This window comes from Aphelocoma coerulescens, chromosome 1 (genome assembly GCF_041296385.1).
Source record: "Aphelocoma coerulescens isolate FSJ_1873_10779 chromosome 1, UR_Acoe_1.0, whole genome shotgun sequence".
Lineage (NCBI taxonomy): Eukaryota > Metazoa > Chordata > Aves > Passeriformes > Corvidae > Aphelocoma > Aphelocoma coerulescens.
The window spans coordinates 24278225-24297068 of record NC_091013.1 but is presented as its reverse complement, the minus strand read 5'-3'; the positions used below and the strand labels follow the sequence as shown (position 1 = coordinate 24297068).

The 18844-nt window shown below is 35.3% G+C and overlaps 1 protein-coding gene across 1 annotated transcript in view; it reads right to left on the bottom strand.

The window, feature by feature from the left end:
* MYO16 (myosin XVI) overlaps positions 1–18844 on the bottom strand; it is a 366164-nt gene that overhangs the window by 123474 nt on the left and 223846 nt on the right. The window contains exon 17 of the mRNA XM_069003962.1: positions 15792–15939. Coding sequence (XP_068860063.1) covers positions 15792–15939 — 148 coding nt within the window. The remainder of the gene's footprint in view (positions 1–15791; positions 15940–18844) is intronic.

Sequence of the window (18844 nt, the reverse complement as noted above, 5' to 3'; positions counted from 1 at the left end):
ATAGGAAGAAGAAATATGTTTGTCAGCTTACCTGAAAAATACTGAACTTTAGTGACATAAGTATATTTCAAAATTCCTTACATAACCCCACCAGTTAAAAACTTTGTTCAAATAAGTAATCCTCTGCTTAGATGATTGAGCAAATAATGAGACTAAAGCTACAACTAGCTAAGACAAGCAAAGACTAAAAAGAAAAGTTTTGGCTACCAGTTTTCAGGAAAACAATACCTGATTTGCATTAATTTATCTTCTTTTGAACTATAACTCAAGAGCATTTAGTATCAAAGTAATCTGCCTCATTCAACCTCAACAATTCATGCAATTTCTGTTTATTCTTAGAACTGCTACATTTATATAAAATCTGTGAAAAGAGAAATATAAACAAGTTTGAAATCTGATAATAAACTTTGATATTTCACTAAGAGAGTAAGTAAAACATTATCAAAACACTATCCTAACCAGTTTGCATTTGCAGAATCTGACACCTGAAATGTTCAAGTATTCTGTAAGAGCAGCCCTTTTATGCCACACACCTATATACATATTGCTCTGCAGGATACAGAAATATCTAGTTCGTTACAGTCGTTCAAGTCATATCTAACAGTGAAACTGCCTCAAAGAGATTAGCAGGTTGTGACCACTTCATCAGAAATTCCCTTCCCTTCCCTTGACACCAAATTCTAAATTACCTTCCTTTTTTAAAATTTTAGAAAACTAAAATTTTCTAGACATTAACCTCAAATTTTAAGAAAAACTGATATGAACAATTTATCATCAGGAATTTTCCAGACACTTTTATTACCTTTTATGAGCTAGAAACCAAATAAAACCACTTTTAGGATTTTTTTTATACCTTCAAAATACCTGCAGAAATAGTATTGCTGGTGAGTCAGAAAATTCCCAGCAGTTGTTTTAAAAAAAAGCTGGGGCACAGGACCAAACTCTTGGAATTGATGAAGATATCCCATGCAAGCTGGATCAAAATAGTTGTCAGTACACATGCTATGACACCACAACATCTCCAAGCCAATACAACTTAGCTTTCGTATCTAGACAGTAAATGGTTTGTACCTTCCACGTGAAATTATTTATTAATAAGGCTACCTGGATGACTGAAAAATAATCCTTTCTTGCACATAATCACTCAGGGAGGATAAGATCTTTATTCTACTGGACTTCTGGGTAAAGGTGTACAGTAAATGAATTCAAGCTTACTTTACTTAGACTTTAGTTCTTATGCTTTGGCGCTTATGAAGTAAAAAAAAAGATGGGGCTGGGAGTCACAACAGAAACTTTGCTTATTCCAAATACTATCCCCAGACAGAAAATCACAAGTTTAAAGATCTGGGAATGATAGAATCATGGTCCTGATAAGAACTGGGAACATGAATGAGAACACAGATGAAGCTGCCCTGGCTTTAGCTCACAAATCAGTTACGTTTTCTTTCTTTGGTGCGGCTGTGACAATAGATTTTCAAAGGACCTCTCTGTTTGCACAGTAGATCCTGTCTTGATACAAAGGTTTGGACCAGATCTCTGGAGGCCCTTTTTAAACCAAGGGCAAAGGAAAATATTATTTTTCTCTGTTTATATTCCTTTAGTTGGGAAAAGAAAAAAAAAAAAAGAAAACAAATGGATGAAAAGAGCTGAATGTCATAATCTGTTCTTTTTTGAGATACCCGGCCAACTGGTTCCTCTGAGGAAATAAAACTTCCATGGTGTGCTTTCTTCTGCTGATCCACTTGCCCACATGTCATTTCTCTGCCATCAGTACGATACCTCTTAACTAACCCCTAGAGAAATAGAATAGTATCAACTCCTATTCTAGCACAATTGAACACACAATATAGTATATTTTTTTGCTAAAAGGAGTTCAAAATTATTGGGTAAAGAATTTACATGGAAGGGGCAAAGAATAAATACTCAAACCAATCACTAAATACAGGACTCTCTATCAGTATTAATTAGGCAGTGCAAGCCACTGCCAATCATGGTATGAATCAGAAAGTCTGGATTTTGTCTATAAAGCCCTTATTTCTTTTACAAAAATGTCATACAAATAAAAGTCCTAACATTCCTTCACCTATTCAAAATATAAAAAAAAGGAAAATATTAAAATTGAGATCCTGATACCTCATATTTATTTATCCAAGCCAGAATGTTTTTGTTCTACTTTTAGGACAAAAACCCCATGGGGTTTTTTTATACATATATAATGCTGTAAGCCTACAGAAACCTGTTATGCAATAGTTCTCCAAAATCATTATATGCTGTCCAGTTAAAGAAATTTAGAAGAGATAATTGAAACCAGGCTCCTTCAAAACATCACCTTCATCCTGGATATGATTTCCTGCATACATCTACCCTCACGCAGAGGTGTCAAAATTCTTTCTAATTGTGATGATAGGCAGGATATAGAACTGACTTGTCACTTGCTATGCATGAGCTGCTCCATGAGTCAGCTTTATAGGCAGCTGGTAGGAAATACTGTGCCCATAACCTAGAGAAGAGAAAATCAGTTAGACTGAATGGATTCATATATGCCTTCTGGAAGCATTTATATACTTCTAATGCTATAAAGGCTTTTATTGCAGCTTGACCTTAATTAAAATGTGTCATTAACAAGCACACATAAGTATGCTCTCAGTCCCAGCTTCTATAAAATTCTGCATCAATTGTTCCAAAAACAGACATAGACAATACCCATCATGACATCATAGTTAGTGATTTTAGGCCACTGGAAAAACAAGAAAGAAGTTGGTTTCTTTTCTTGCCAGGTGTACAAGTACTGTGAAGCAGAATAATGAATTATTTCACCACTGTGTATTGTCCCAGTTCAGCAAAGCACTTCTGTGTAACTAACTTGAAACACATCCTTTGTCCCACTGATTTCAGTTGAAATTTTAGTATCAAAATAAATGTCAGTAACTGAAAGTTTTAGGTGAATACCCTATGTTGAGCTCTGGTAGGCAGAAAAAGAAGGAAAGGAAGACTAGAGGTGTATAACTGAGACTGGAGGAAATAGGTAGTACTGGCAACCTAGACTTTAAGCTGTCCCAAGCATTGCTTACATAATTTCTAGGCCTTAACATAACCTTATCTTACATTTATTTCTATTCTATGCAATGGAGATTCCAAAGATACACATACATTCATGAACTGTAACTGTATGACCTAAGCATAGTGCAGAAAACACAGTATTTAGCTATTTAGCTCAGATGAACCCCTGACCCATCACAGCCATGGTACTTTTTGCTCAGCACCATCTGGGGTGTCTCTGATACGCTTCACAATGAGCCACACAGACTTATCTTTAGGCTCTACTTGTCATTACATAAAGTCTAAACCAAAACATTATTACAAAATCTTCATTAGTTGATGCTTTGTTGCTTGAAAATTCTCAAGAGAGCCAATGTCACAGGAGGATGAAGCAGTATTTCATAATCAGGTTCCAGCTCTAACACAATAAATATGCATGTTGTGGGTGTCATTTAATGTGACACTGTATTAAGAAGCATGGATTAACAAGCTAAATCCCTTCCTTCCCCTTATTAGTGCTGCCCAATGAACCATGTACTTGCACAATCATGCGAAAGGCTTATGGCTTTTTCCTTTGCAGCCCCCACTCCTCCTTCCCAGCCAGTTCAGGGTAGCAGCCCTGATTAAGCACAATGGTCAATGCTAAAAATTCAACATTACCAGATGAGTTAACTTTTACTTTAACTTCAAGTAGAAATGATAATATCTCAGATATGGGCTGGTTACAGACAAAATATAAGCATTTAAAAGAAAGGTTTCTTACAACTAGGTCAGTTTACTGCCCTCACATTAAATATTTGTGAAGTCTTTTTCTGAAATACATCAATTTTTTGTGTAAGTTTAGCTGTTCCTGTGACTACTTACTAAATCCCAAGATGCAATTTAGGTTTGTTTGGCGAGACTGAAAATTAATGACTTCATAGTTTTACATATGTTTTAAAAGCATGCTTTCAAAACTGCTGGAATGAAGGGTATTGAGTATAAAAAAACAAGCCATTACTTTTCAAAAATAAATTCCACTAATCTCTACCACATTTTCAAACTCACAGAATAAGAAATTTCAACAAACATTTTCATTTCTTTAAATATCTCATGTGAATATGGGAGGACAATGTATTCTGCTTAGTGAGGAAAAGCTGCTTTGCACTAAGCACTGTTTGATATGTAAACAGGAATGAGATAAAGACAAAGCAAAACAGTTGACATCAATGAACTAAACAACATTTACAGAACATGATAATGAATAGTTTCTGGCTTTTTTTCTCTCAGGGAAAAAGGGCATGTATTACTGCCTTTTTTTCCTGTGTCTCCAGTTTTTAAAGCTATTCCAATCTGAACACATTTAATATCCTTTGAACCTTGTTACACTATAGCACTGAGCTGGAGCTACTGCTAATCATTTGAGTGCACATACTTCTGCTCATAACTTGTGCAATAAAGTACCAAAAGCACTACTTAAAAAAATATGTATAGCTTTGTTAATGTCAAGAGGTATCAGCATAATATTAATTAACAAAACACTGTAGACAGATTTGATGACAGCCAGAACACAGCTCTTATTTTTAGTTTTCTAAACTAACAAAGTAACAAGTTATGTATGTGTTTTGTAAACTGGTTTTAGCACAGAAAGCTTATATTAGCCTGTGTGCTATCCAGTAAGTAGTTTTGCCTTGATATTTTATAAAACGAAATTTCAAATAATTCTGTAAGAAAGACTATGTGTACTGTGAAGTACACAAATTTTACAAACAGTGGATATACTGAAAAGGAAAACACAAAAATATATTTTGGTCTTTATCCTCAAAATGCCAAATGTTGGTGGGCTACAATCTGGTACGGGTTTTTTCCTAATTATATTGATAATCCTGTGGAATAGGTTGAAATCAGAGACTCAGGAATTCTGTTCCTAAAATTACATAAAAACATAAATTTAGAATTATTCCATTAAAGAAAAAAATGAATGTGCAACAGGAGTGACTCAAAATAGAAATTTGGTAATACAAGAATTAATACAGACAGTACACCTTGAACTGTTTTTCTGACTCATGAGCCAGATATTTTACAGGGCAGAATCATGAGATCATAATTCTGTGAACTATCACTCTAAAAGCATAATTTTGAAGCTTAATATACATGAAATAAGCAGCATAATGCTGATAGTGATGAAAAACTAGCAAACACTGAGCATTGCTGAAGAAGTAAAAACAATAAGCCAGTCTGCATGCGAGTGCAAACTGGTCCAATCCATTTCCTGAAAGGCTTCAAAAATTGTTTGAACTTTGCTTCTAGAAGTAAAAGCAATTTCGTATTTCTGTGTTCAGACTTACTTTGGCATTAGTTGCCAGGCAGATGTCATGGAGTTTATGAACCTCAAAGGCATTTCTTCACTTGCCACTTTTAAAATGCTGATTCACCAAATAAAGCCTACTGTGTTAAAAGCCACAGTATATGATCTAAACTATAAAAAGCACTTTGGGAACCTGCTTATAACTTTCACCAGTATCCAGTTAAAATACTGATAATATGCTTTAAAATTATTTCATATAGCCACTGATTTTAGTTCATGAATCAGTTTCAGATCAGCTGACTTGCAAGAAGCCCTCTTCTTCCTGTATATGCAGGGATGACCATGTGTATTCAGGTGTGTATATTAAACAAATAATTCTGAACAGTAAGGTCCACTTAAAGCACTTTTAACTTGGTCAAAAATAAAAGGTAAGGCGCCCAAGCCACTAGGCACTCTAGGGACTTTTGAAGTACTGGGAAATATAGATAAATTATTTACTTAAGAATGACATTTTTTTTAGAAGTATTAATATAATTAACTCATTCATCAATAATAATTTTTCACCTCTCATGGGCTAAGAAAGTCTCATACAATACACGAATGTGATTTGGTCCAGTACCAAACTTTATTGTAACTTACTTTTTTCTACAAAGCAAGAATATTCTCTACAAAGCAAGAATGGAACAAATTCATATGGATTTATATATGTTTATATATTTATATATGTTATCTATTTAGCAATCAACAGTCCACAATCAATAGTTTCCACTCCTTTAATGTAAGAAAAGGGTTTTGCTTTTCACACAGCCACCAAGCTACATGATGCTGCACACAGGGTTCAGTAATGGAAAATCCCCATCTGCTCTCCCATGCTCAGCAAGACCAGTTTTGTCCCCCCTGCCTCAGGACCCATTTCTGTCCCAAACGCATTCCAGGACAGTCCAAACTGTGAACAGGATGTATGTATGTGCCTGTTTCTCTCACATCTCTTCAGCCCTCCCAATAAAATCAAGCTCCATTAAAGGTCACAAGTGAAATACTTCTGACACGAAATACCCTGCAGTGTCTTCCTTTGCCTCTGATAAGGCACAAAGCACCAAGGACACAGATGCTTAGCAAACCTGAAGCAAACCTCAGAGGTGGCACACCAAGATCTCGATTGAAGGGCTGCATCTAAGCAGGTTACTTGGGTGCTGAAGGAACACTGACCTTATAGTGTATAAAATGGTGTCCCTAAAAGACATCTGAAGATTTAGAATACTTTCATGGTTTGTGTGTCAAAACAGGACAAAGAGAATCCCTACTGGGTCTTAGTGCTAAAATCCACATTGTATTTACCAGTGTTAAGCCATCTCTATTTGAGACAGAAAAGTGATATGAAAATAAAATCAAATTATCAATGATTTTGATGGAAAAACACATAGAATCATCATCATTATTGAGAGGCTTGGGTTGGAAGGGACCTTAAAAACCATCTTGTTTCAACTCCCCTGATATGGTTAGGGATGCCACCCACTAGATCAGAGTGGCAATATTTATATCAAAGAAAGGTCATATAGACTTTCCCTGTCCTTTATTCAATACGGAAAATTTTAATAACGTAGAACAGTCTCCAATTGTTTTTCAACAAACTATTCCATTAAATATTTCCCTATTTTCATTATTATTTTCATTAATAATGTTTACAGTGAAAGGCCACAGACTTATTTTTACAAGTATTTAGCACTTTTCTTAGTCTTCATAAATCCTTCTCTTGGTTGAAAACAGATCATGAGACTGGAGTCAGTGTACCAGCATCAAAGTAAACACTGCAATTACTGTGTAAGTTCAATACTAAGCTGCAATGAATGCCAGCTTGGTAAACTGATTTCTATCAGAAGCCATACATTACACTTCTCTGCAATTATGATTACAAATACAGTTTGTTTGTCAAATGGTATTTATACATTGTGCCTCCTTCCATCATTTCAGTCAGCAGAAAATTTGTAGTAAGTTTTCTATTTTAGAATGCTTTCTTGATTTGTATATCTCTGTGTGCAAACTGCATCTTTTCTAACAATTTTTCTCACCCATTTTCCTACTATTCGAGAAACTATTAAACTTACAATCAGACAAGCATAAGACTTATTATCACAGACAGGTTACAGATCAAAATCAGAGAATCACAGAATCACTAGGCTGGAAAAGATATTTAAGATCATTGAGTCCAAAATCCAGAACCTTGAAACACTCTGGACCTATTCAGCTCTCTCCAGCGTGTCTCATTGTCTGATTCAGAGTTCTGTTTGCTCAGGTCTGGTAAAAATACAGCTTTCCCTGGTTCAACAGGCTAATACAGGTGTGCATTTATATATATATATATATACACACTTTGTGCCATGATTCCAAGAGATGTGTCATAAACTAACTGAATATAGACAAGACCAATACACAGAATAGAAAAGTTCCAAAGATCATCTGGGTGATGGGTAATTCATTGAAAGATATTCACACACCATTCTGTCCCATATTACACTGCATAAAATAGATGCCAGAAGCCAGACTAAAAGAATTGCCATTCTTAGGAGCTGTATAAAACTAAGTTCCTGACATCCTCTGGTCATTGGCACTCAACTAGCATATTCAGAAAATTTTAATTTGTTACTTGTAGGCTTTAGACAGAACTCAGTTTCAGTAACTAACTACAGAAAATACTGTGCAAATCCAGGAATCAAAGGAAACTGTGAATGGCACTAATCTCACACAACCAGGTTTAACCTCATAGTGGTAATTCTGAGTTAAGATTAATGAAAGAACTAGAGGAAGAAAACTATGCTACACTTCGGGTTCACCTTGCCTGACTTTCCTAGAGAGAGCTGTCTACCAGTGCAATGAAAAATACATGGCAGCACAGGGAGCTGAGTGAAGAGAGCAAGTTCAAACAACGGTGAGAGGTATCACCTCCACTAGATCTAACACTGAGATGAGCTGGGTTCAGCGACTGGGGGTCTGTATGTCAATACCAATTTCTGAAACGACCCATTCCTGACTGGAAATTCATCTACAGTAATTGTATCAGGATGATTCTAAGAGTGACTTTTGAAACATAAATTGCAGAACTGTGCTATCATGATAGATTTATGCGACATAATAGCTAAATGGTATAAGGAGCTGAAACCACTGAATCTCCCGCCACATACGAGATGATTAGCAACCTAGTAAAGTGCAGAGAGATATTTTGTACTTTAAGTAAAAGCCAAATTAACTTTTCTACCATTTATGTGAGTAATCACATCTACTGTTAAGCCAGGGTTTCTACGGCAATTTCACCCCTTGGAGCTACATCCATTTTCTGTCTGACGTGAAATACTGGAGTGCTTATTAAACAGTCAGCACTTAAATTCTTCAACAGAGGATCAAATTTAACCTGAATATATGTGTATATATATATGCATAGATATATATATCTATATATAATTTTCATAGTTTTCTGGAGATTTCTTTTTTTTAATAAAAGGTTGAAATTGGCCCAGAAACTTTAAGTGTAACATACTCATCAATAGAATTCACAAAAAATTGGAGAATCATCTGGTACATGTTAAGTTTACTTTTGCACTTGCTTTCCCCATTTAAAGTAATTTATTCTAAACAGTGTTTTATTGTATGTATAGTTTTCTGCTAAAATGAAGACAGATGTCTTCAGTAGACTCTAAAGATCCCAGTGCTCTTAATTACCAGGTTTGTTTCTTTCTTTTGAATTAAACAGATTTCAGTTTTTTCTTGCCTCCTATTCTTCATCTTTAATGCCACAGACTTCTCTTATTTTCTGCACCTGTTTCTATATCATGCTTACACCAAAAAAGACAAAAAAGACAAAAAAGACAAAAAAGACAAAAAAGACAAAGCCTTCCCTCAACCAGAGAAATATCAAATTATATCAATGTCAGTCAAATGAAGTAAATGCAAGTTTGTGGAATAAAACTAAAGATGCAAAAGTAAACTGACTAAAGCAATAAAAAGGCAAAAGCCAGAGTACTTTTATATGGTCTGATGCAATTTTTTCTATTCCAAACTGACACCAAGAGAATGTAAATTGCCAAATATTATCAGATATCTGAGTTCCTTTAGGACAACACAGAAGTACAAGGAACAGTGTCTTGGCTCTTCTGTACCACTATAAATGTTAAATTCATTCCTGAGAAAACATCATGTGTTCATTTAAACATAGTTTTACAGGCTCAACTTGTTAGAATTACGACAGAGAGAGAAACAGTTGTTGAAAAGAGAGGTAATCAAAATGAATTATTTCTTTGCCTCTCAGAGTCTGCCAATGGAGGACTGAACATCCTCTGCCACTAGTCAATCAATATGTATGAAGAATAATACAATGAAGAGGGGATTGTTAACATCAAATGAAAGAAAATACCCAGAGGAATATGAGTTTCATATTTGCACTCTTGAACAAAGCAGAATTTCTACAGCATTTATTCTGAAAGCCAGACAAATAACAATTACACTTGGGACCTCAGACAAAGACCCTGAGCTGTCTCAGACCTATTTTACTACCTCTACCTTACTAAATAAAAATTCTTCCTGAATTTCAAGTTAATGATTGTTAAACATCACTGGAGGTATAATTTTTTAAAGTATACTTTGGGAATAAAGCAGTAATATCAAAAGCTGCTAATGTCAAAACTGGAATAAATAAATTAATCATTAAAATCCAAAGCTAAGTTGCTTCTGCTTTCAAGTAGAAAAATGCTTTGGATACCTTGACATGTAATTAGAATGCAAGTGTGTAGGTGTGTATGTAACTAAACCTGAATTCAGGATGAACCACTCAAAACAACTGCACAGATATTCAAAACAAATATTGTGAAATAAAATTAATAACATAGAGGTATACCTTATGCATAAGGTATAGATATCTGCAAATAGAAAAATAACCACTTAATTTGCAAAATAAAGCAGATGACAGAAATGAACATTTCAGTTTTGTTTTGAAAACCTAAGATGTGATCCTGATTATATGTTCTGTAATTGCAATGCCAACCTCCTAGTAATGTATCTTGTAGGACACAACCATCCAAAAATGTCTCACAGAAAGGGGGTTTCAGACAGAGGAAATGCAGTCAATTTTCAAAAAGACACTATACATTAACTTTAAAACTGACATTATTGTCCACTATTTCCTGAATATTAACATACTCAGTGATGATCTTAAGGAGGAAGGTTTAGTCTACATGGTCCAGTCATCATATTTCCCCTATTAAAAAACACTGAAAAATTTCTTAGCTACTGTACACTAACAGGCTCCTTAGGGTTCCATCTAATTTTCACTAAAATATGGCAGCCTAAGCCTAAAACATGAGACTAAACCTAAAAGCTAGCTGAAGAGAAGTGAAGCACACAAATAAGAAATATGAGATGAATTAGAACATAGAGTAAAAATCCAATATTTTTGAATATTCTTTTTTATGAATCAACATTGAATAATAATAAAAAAAATCCCCAAACCTACACTCTGTTCTATTTTTTAATCTCAGATATATCTAAAAATATGTATTTTGAAATGTTACATTAGAATTAGATAAAATTAGTTCTACTCAATATCACTTTGAAACATAAAGTTGTATCTTAATACAACATATAATACAGTTTCTGGTGTCCATCCTCAATAAAACTGAATTAGTCATGATTTTTACTATCCAGCATAACAAATCACACACATCAGTCATTTACTGGAGTTGTCTCTCAACACTTCCTTTGAAGTGCAAAGATCAACAGTGACACTTAAAGATCATGGTCCAAGCGATTAATGGAGCTTGAGCTTCAAAGAAATAATAAGAGAAGAAAAAGAGACTAAGGAAAAAACCCACAAAAATATAAACGTTCTTTTTGGTTCAATTCCTGCTCATATAAAGAAAAAATCAAGTTGAAGAAACTCATGAGCACTATTTACTTAGAAAACCTTCATGAATGAGGAAAACAAAGGAAAACTGAAGAAGGTAAGAGTATTGGGGAAAATGGGAACTGGAGGCTGAAGTTATAAGAGGGCAGGGAAAAACATATTAAAGAGAACAGTGTGAAAGCACATTTTGCTGCAATATGCATATGACCTACACACAGTAAAGACGGCTCAATCTCAAAAAAGAAATCAGTTTAAAAGTTCAGACCTCAGTAAATACACTGTAAATAGGAAAAGAATACACGGTAAGCAACAAAAGTAAACAAACAAGAAAAGCGCAAAAGGTAACGGGCAAAATTTAGACAATTCTTTTGACATTGAAAATATTCCAGATTACACAGATAAGTTAGACCTAATTCCCTTGTTTCTTAAATCTCTCTTGTGTTTGAAACTGTATCTTCATACTACCACATTATTTAGAAAGATTGTCAAGTGTGCTTCAAAATTCTTTATATTCTTTGCTCTCTAGGCATGATAGTATACACAACTTGAGCTACTTGTATCACTGCATTGTTTTTGAAGTGTAAATGTACTTAAAATTCAAGATTTTTGGAGAAAAAGAATGTGCTGCATGTAATCAAGTTAGGGCAGGAAAACCTGTACAAAAAAACCCCCAAAATAAACAAAAAAACCCAAACAACTTGTTCAACCAGAACTTGAATGCTTGGTTTAAATTTAAGAGACCTTTGGAAGAAGGTCTCTTTGGAAGAAGGAGGACTTGACCTTCAAGGACATTCAGCTTCAGGGATGGTAATCCTAACATCTCCTGCCACAGCTTCTCTCTCCTCCTGCGCTGACAAATCCCATAATGGAAAAGTGGAATACAGCAGAGGAACCTCTGAGTATGATCTTTACGCTCCTTCTAAAATTAAATAAAATTAACTTCACTTTCCTGATAGCCTAGAGATTTATTCTGACAGCAGGATTTTAAAACTAAACTGATCCTCAACAGTGAAGTTCAGGGAGTTTCAACACTAGGCTTTACTGTGGTGAGACTCAGAATTTTGGTACAACTAACTTATGCTGAGTTTCATCACACAAAGTCTAATGGCAGTTTGATAAAGTGATGTAACTTGGCACTTCATACAGAAATTATCATTCCAGCAGGATGAGAACATCTGATGTAACTTTACAGATCTAACTGTTTCATTCACAACATTTAAATGCAACTTATTTTGTAATTTAAGTCTAACACTTGCTTGGATTTTCCTCTAGTCATCATATACCAATACCAGCATCTGGCAAACTGTGAAGCAAAGGCATTAAAATGATCCTGTGTAATCAACTCTGTGAACTGAGCTAAACCAATCTATCACCACTGTCACTTCTCTTACTGCTCTCTCTTTCACCTTGGTTGCAAGATTCATCAGCAAGTTTGCACCTAATGTAACTGTGAGGCTAAACTTAATGAGCTAGAAAGGACAGTACATGCTTTTATTGTGAGGCTAAACTTCACAGACCCCAAATTACTGATTACAGCCATGGATTGTATCTGCACCCAGGAAAAAAAAAATAATCCAGAGGAAATCAAGAGCAAGTTGAGAATATAACTTCAAATTGCTTATGTCTCTGTGTAACACATAATTATCATCATCAAGATAAAGAAGTCCTAGACTTCTTTAAAACACAGTAAATTAACAGAAATTTTGGAATTTTTCAATCAATGACCTGCTGATAAAAATCACTTTCTGAATGTAATAAACACATGGGAGTAGTTGCAAATCAAAAAGCTTCTACTTGCCCTTTCAAGACTCACTCTTCATTTCTGACAGGCTTCCCTTGCTCAGTCTTGAAAATTGATCTTACCTTTCAGCAATTACTTCTGTCTTTATCCATCATGATCCACATGCAGATTCGATGGAAGATGTATTCACTCAGATCTTTTCCTATGTAGATTAAATGCTTGCTACTCTAACATCCTAGTTGTGCATAGGCTCAATAGAAAGTGCCCGGCTATTTGTCTTCACATGATGCCTTAGCAATTATAATGCTTGCAAGAACACACATTTAAGCTTCTGAGTGCAAGCTCCCCCTCAGGACAGCACCAAACAGCAGAGATTTACAACCAGACAACTTCCCCTAAACAATGGGGCAAAACCCCAGCCTCACAGAAATTCTCAGGGATTCCAAAAGGGAGGGATTTCCCCTCTAAGCAATTTACATTAACTCTCAGTCCGGGATTATATATTACATAAAACATGAACTACATCTCATCTTTTACAGCATCATATTGACAAAATTACTTTAAATCTTTGAGGTACTTTTATCTAAAATAAGAATAAAATAAACAATGCTATGTCTCATTTCTTATCTTGCAATGTCTTAAGAAAACAATATTAAAATAGGGATAATTTATGATCTTAATAGCCATTATTTACTAAGATTGTTAAATCTTCTTCATATAAGTGCAATATAAAACAATGCAAAGAGGAACAGAAAAATTATTAAAAAGCAGCTGGGCCGAAACAACCTGCCAAAGGTTTCAAAAGGCCTGTTATCAAGTTAATTTTACCATTAGAGTCAAGATCACACTTGCCTAAAGAAAACATGAAAAATTCACTTATAGGTGTTACCAGAATGATATGATCTCATCGAAATTTGACTAAGCCAGAAATAATGAACTTATAAAAGAGGCCAGATCCTGCCTTCCTTATTCATGAGTGAGTTTGATGCAGTAGAAATTCATCCCTGACTTAACTTTATCAGCTGAGAAAGATCTATCTCACTGAAGTACTGCACTCAGGAGTTTAAGGTAAGAAAAATTTGGCCCAAACACTCTCAATAATGCAAGATACAATCTAGTCTACATAGGCAAAGCAAAGCTTTATTGATAAAAGCAGGTTTATGCAAATTTTCAGCTACAAATTACTTCTGAAGATTTGGTACTGCAATGTTCAGACATCTATTTAGAAATACTATTTTGTTCTTTTTGGATGATTATCAGATATCTTATTAGATAAAGCTTTGTTCATGTGAATCTAATTATTCGGGTTTATGGTGAGTTCTTTCTTGTCTGAGCTTCTTGCAAAGCAACTTCAAACTGTTTCATTTTCTGAACAAACTGAGTGTTTCCAAACAACTTATGCTAGAAGAGGAATAAAGTAATCATCAGGAACTTAAAATACTTTGGTCTTCCAAGTCCTCAAAGGATTTAAAATACAGAATTTAATTCTTCTTCTCCCTGCTTTGAAGTGAATAACTTTTAGCAGAAGAACTTAGCCTGAGGTTTCTTCAGAGATAGTGTGGTATGCTACTCTGTATAAGACAGAAATGGTAACAGCTTAAAACCTTACCAAACAAAGGTAGTCTGAAGACTTCCGTCTAAGAAAAGCATCATAAGAAAGGAATCTTTTCTCTGCAAAAATTGATGTGGTGTCTTTCTGTTTACAGGTCCTAAATCTAGAACTGCTATTTTATTCAAGTGACTAGACAAGGTGGAATATGAAAAAGTTGAGAAAAAATAATCTATGGGAGAAAGGCTTAGATGTGAAAACCTGAAACATTCTTCTTACATAATTTTAAATACTCTTGGCCATTTTACAGTTACTCACTATACTCATTTTAAAGGTAGTCAGTTTAAGAGAAGATCATTAATACTAAATAGGCTTCTCTCATTTCAGTGACACTTCTTAGGAAAGACAAGAATAAAAGGCAAATTATCTATCTTAGGAGTATTTTTAATTCTAAAATAATCTGAATTAATAAATACTGAGATACTCCCAAGATTTCCTGAAAAAACCCCAAAAGCTCCTCCTATAGTAAACATTTGGAGTATATTAAGCCTTAGACACACTCCATTTAGGTGTCTATATCCACCTCTTTATATTTAAACTCTTACCATTAAAGGTGATGTAATCAGCACAGTTTATGAAGCCACAAATGTGGTTCAGTTCACCCAAAGAACACATCTCTGTGTAAGTCTATATGCAGCTGAGCACGGACTCAATCTCCTTTGATTGCAAATGGGAGCCAAGACAATCAGCTCATGTGGTGTCACACAGAAAGACATAATTTTAGGTGCTGGTGTTGAATCCTGTCCTTGGGTTCAAAGCAGTCAAAACTTTTGTTTCTGCTTTTCTTACTAATTTTTTGCAAAGTAAATATCAAACTGAAAATGGAGATACCAGTTACATTCAGTGATACTTCATCAAAATACATAAGAAAATTACTAATAAATAAAACAGTTTTTACCTTAAGAAATAAACTTTTCAGCAGGGAAAAAAAAAACAAAAAACAAGAGACCTACTCTAGGCCACAGAAGAGAGAAAGACAACTAATGAATTTCTATTATTTTTCTCCTTTAAGGCAACAATACAAATGGATATAAATGATCTTGTTAAGAGAGTACACATGTACTTCAGAACTAAATCCTCATGAGCAGGTGTTCCATAATAAAAAATGTCAGAGCTCATTGAAAAGTTAGGAGAAAAATTTTAACTCTTGGAAGAAGGACCTCAACAGCAGAGAGGCATTATAATATGAAAACTATTGATGCTAAATATAAAGTAGCTTTCCTACCTGTGTGCAGACAAATTACTGAGGTGCAGGGTGTATTTTTCTTCAGCAGACAACCCATCCATCATGAAGTAAAAAACATGAAAATTACTCTGGTTGAGAGGCTGGATAATGACACGAGACTTCTCCAACATGTATGTATAAATCCTAGCTGATTAAGAAACAAACACATAAATTCATCATTATACTGATTGTTCTGAATTTAAATATCTTAAACCATTCAACATTGCAACAGTTAAGAATAAACAAGATTTCTTATAAAATTATCTGAGGGGAGCATATAAAAAATAGTATTACCATTCATATTAATGGTTTTCTATATTAATCATATATAAAACCTAACTCCATTAAAATTGGTGGAACAAACATATTACCTTACTTACTGTTTTACATTACCATTAAAACTACTTAGTTTTAAAGATACTGATGTTGATTTGTACCAGTTGCTGTATTTGGCAAGAATTTCTGAGACAAGCTGTTAGTCATCTCACCAAAGTGTAGCCATCCGAGCACTGGCATCTATTCTAGCCTCCTTCTTAACAGAAAGAGAAAGATGGAAGACAGATTCAAGACCTCTTGAAAGAAACACACTTGGAAGCATTTCTTCTTTCTCTGCTGGTTGAGTGAGATTTGCCTACAGAAATGCAGCTTACAGGATCATACATAACCTCCAGCCCACTAAAGTTCTGGAAGAGGCAAAGCACTGAAGCAAAGGAAATACTGAGCCCTCAGATCCATGCATCTCTTCACAAGACAACAGGCATTTTGGAGATATCCATGAAGAGACAGGGGGATATTCACCGTTTTGGGCAGGCTACTCTTCAGCTCTCCCCTGGGAGTAGAACACCTCATGTTTCCAGATGCAAGAGACTAAGAGAACAAGGGAGTGTCCAACTGTAGCTAGAGGTCAGGGCCTTTCTCATCAGTAGGAACCTGATCCCAGTTCCCACTTACCCAACTGCTGGCATACTTTATCTCACCATTACTTAAATAGTAGCTGTGGTGCAAAGACCAGAAGCATGTCTCTTCACACACAACTGAGCACCTCCACCACATGGACTCAGTCCATTTTGCTGCAGCTTTAGGCTTTTTAATACCTGCAGTATGGCAGAGCTTTCACAGAGCCTTTGCAAGGATCCTCACCCTGGAAAGGACTGTTGAGTTTAGAGCATAAGGTGTACTTCTCAGCAATGGAGGAGCTATATTTTTGAAACCCTGTAAGCAGATGAGAATATTAAACTATAGCTTCCCATAGCCTGGCTTTCAACCAACTCATCCAGGACTCCTTTCTTTATGAACTGGAAGTAGCTCTTGAACATATAGTGACTGTAAACATTGGTGCATGCATCCTGCAGCACAGCAAGTATATTTTCTAAATGCATATCACTCATGTCTTTTTAGAATTTTTCTCTTTTTTTAGTTTTTTGAGATGGCTGGGATTAAAGCGTTATTTTCAGAACCAGTTTTGGGCTCACAGGTGTTGCCCAATGCAAAGTGAAACAATTTGGTGAGAGTGTGTATCAGAGGCACAGTAGTTGCATTAGCCTAATGACTAGGCCAGCAGGCAGCATGTCATGTCACCATACGGTTTCTAATGTCCACAATAGCTCATTCACTGCTAGGTTGGTTATTGCTATATCATCTGTATCTGTCTGTTCATTTTAATTTAAATTCCACCTATCTTCCCATCTTTTGAAGTTCTTTAAATTCCTGTCTATACTGTTGAAATAAACACAGCAAACCTGAGGTTACTTGAAACAGTATGTATGAGGGAACAAAACCTTTGAGAATACTGCTGAAAGACAGCGCAGACTGGAGGGAAATGAAATGGGTGAAACTTGAACATATTGTTTTGAGAAAGGTCTCAGCAGCTAAATTATGTCCTTGAACTAAATATAACTTTGCAGGGTCTCTCAAAGAACTACTCTGCACAGGCCAAACCATCCTGGACACATCTCAGTTAAGGAGTACAGAAGGTCAGCAGTACATTAGCCAGGGACATCCTCTATGCTTTCTTTACTTAACAGCACAGATGTGGCCTGACAGAGAGAGTTGTATGTCTGACTTGCTGAACCAAGGAGACATGATCTGGCCCGTTTAATCACCCTACAAAAGGTAGTGGTGAACTCTATTATAGAATCTGTATTATGAGAAATTGTGTATCATCCATCTAATCCTCTGCTGCTACTCTACAGAAAAAACTAAAAAACCAAAACCTGTACTGGAAGTGAAAAGGCACACTTGGGAAATCACGTATGTTTCTGGCTCCAGTACCTTTGCAACACATTATAAATTGAAGCAATGCAATCAGGCAGACTGGCCCAGACACACACTTTCATCAGAGTCAATCATTACCCGGCTGTCATTCCTACAGGGTAAAACAGAACAGATGAACCTGAAGAATGATTTCCATCTTTTATTGCGCTTGTAACTTATTTCTCAGTAAAGCTAATCTGACCATCAATTAATTTGAGAAGAGCCCACTTCAAACCTTTAATCACATTTTGCGTGCAATATTCTTCAATAAGGCTTTCATAACCACCACTTCAGGTGTTTTTAACATTCATTGATTAATAAAAGCAGGACAAATGTTACCAAAGGTCATCTATCATTTAACTTTAATGCTGGGCAACATCACTTATTCAGATGATATAAATTAATTCAGTCCTTTCCAGGTACTTCAAGTCACCAGCACTTTAATGTGCTGTGTTTCATCTCAACTAGCATCTCCTGCAGTTGGAAGAACTGTTAAGAAAAGCCAAGCTTCCAATCAGCAAGAATCATACACAGCACATCTTAATGGTGCTAAAGGAGTCATAAAGAAAATTATCATGGTAGTATGGTTTTCTACAAAGTGAAGCAGGTTTGTTAATCTGTGTGTGAAATAAAAGGGAGAAAATAATAGAGTTCCTAAGTGAAGTCTGTCATTTTTGTGCAGTGGTAATTGTGCTTACAGGCACAAACAGATTTGTACTTCCTTTAACAGCTCACTTGATCTGCTCAACAGCTACACAGTCAGCAAGCAGATTCTGTATTAAAAGTGGGGCCAGTGAAAT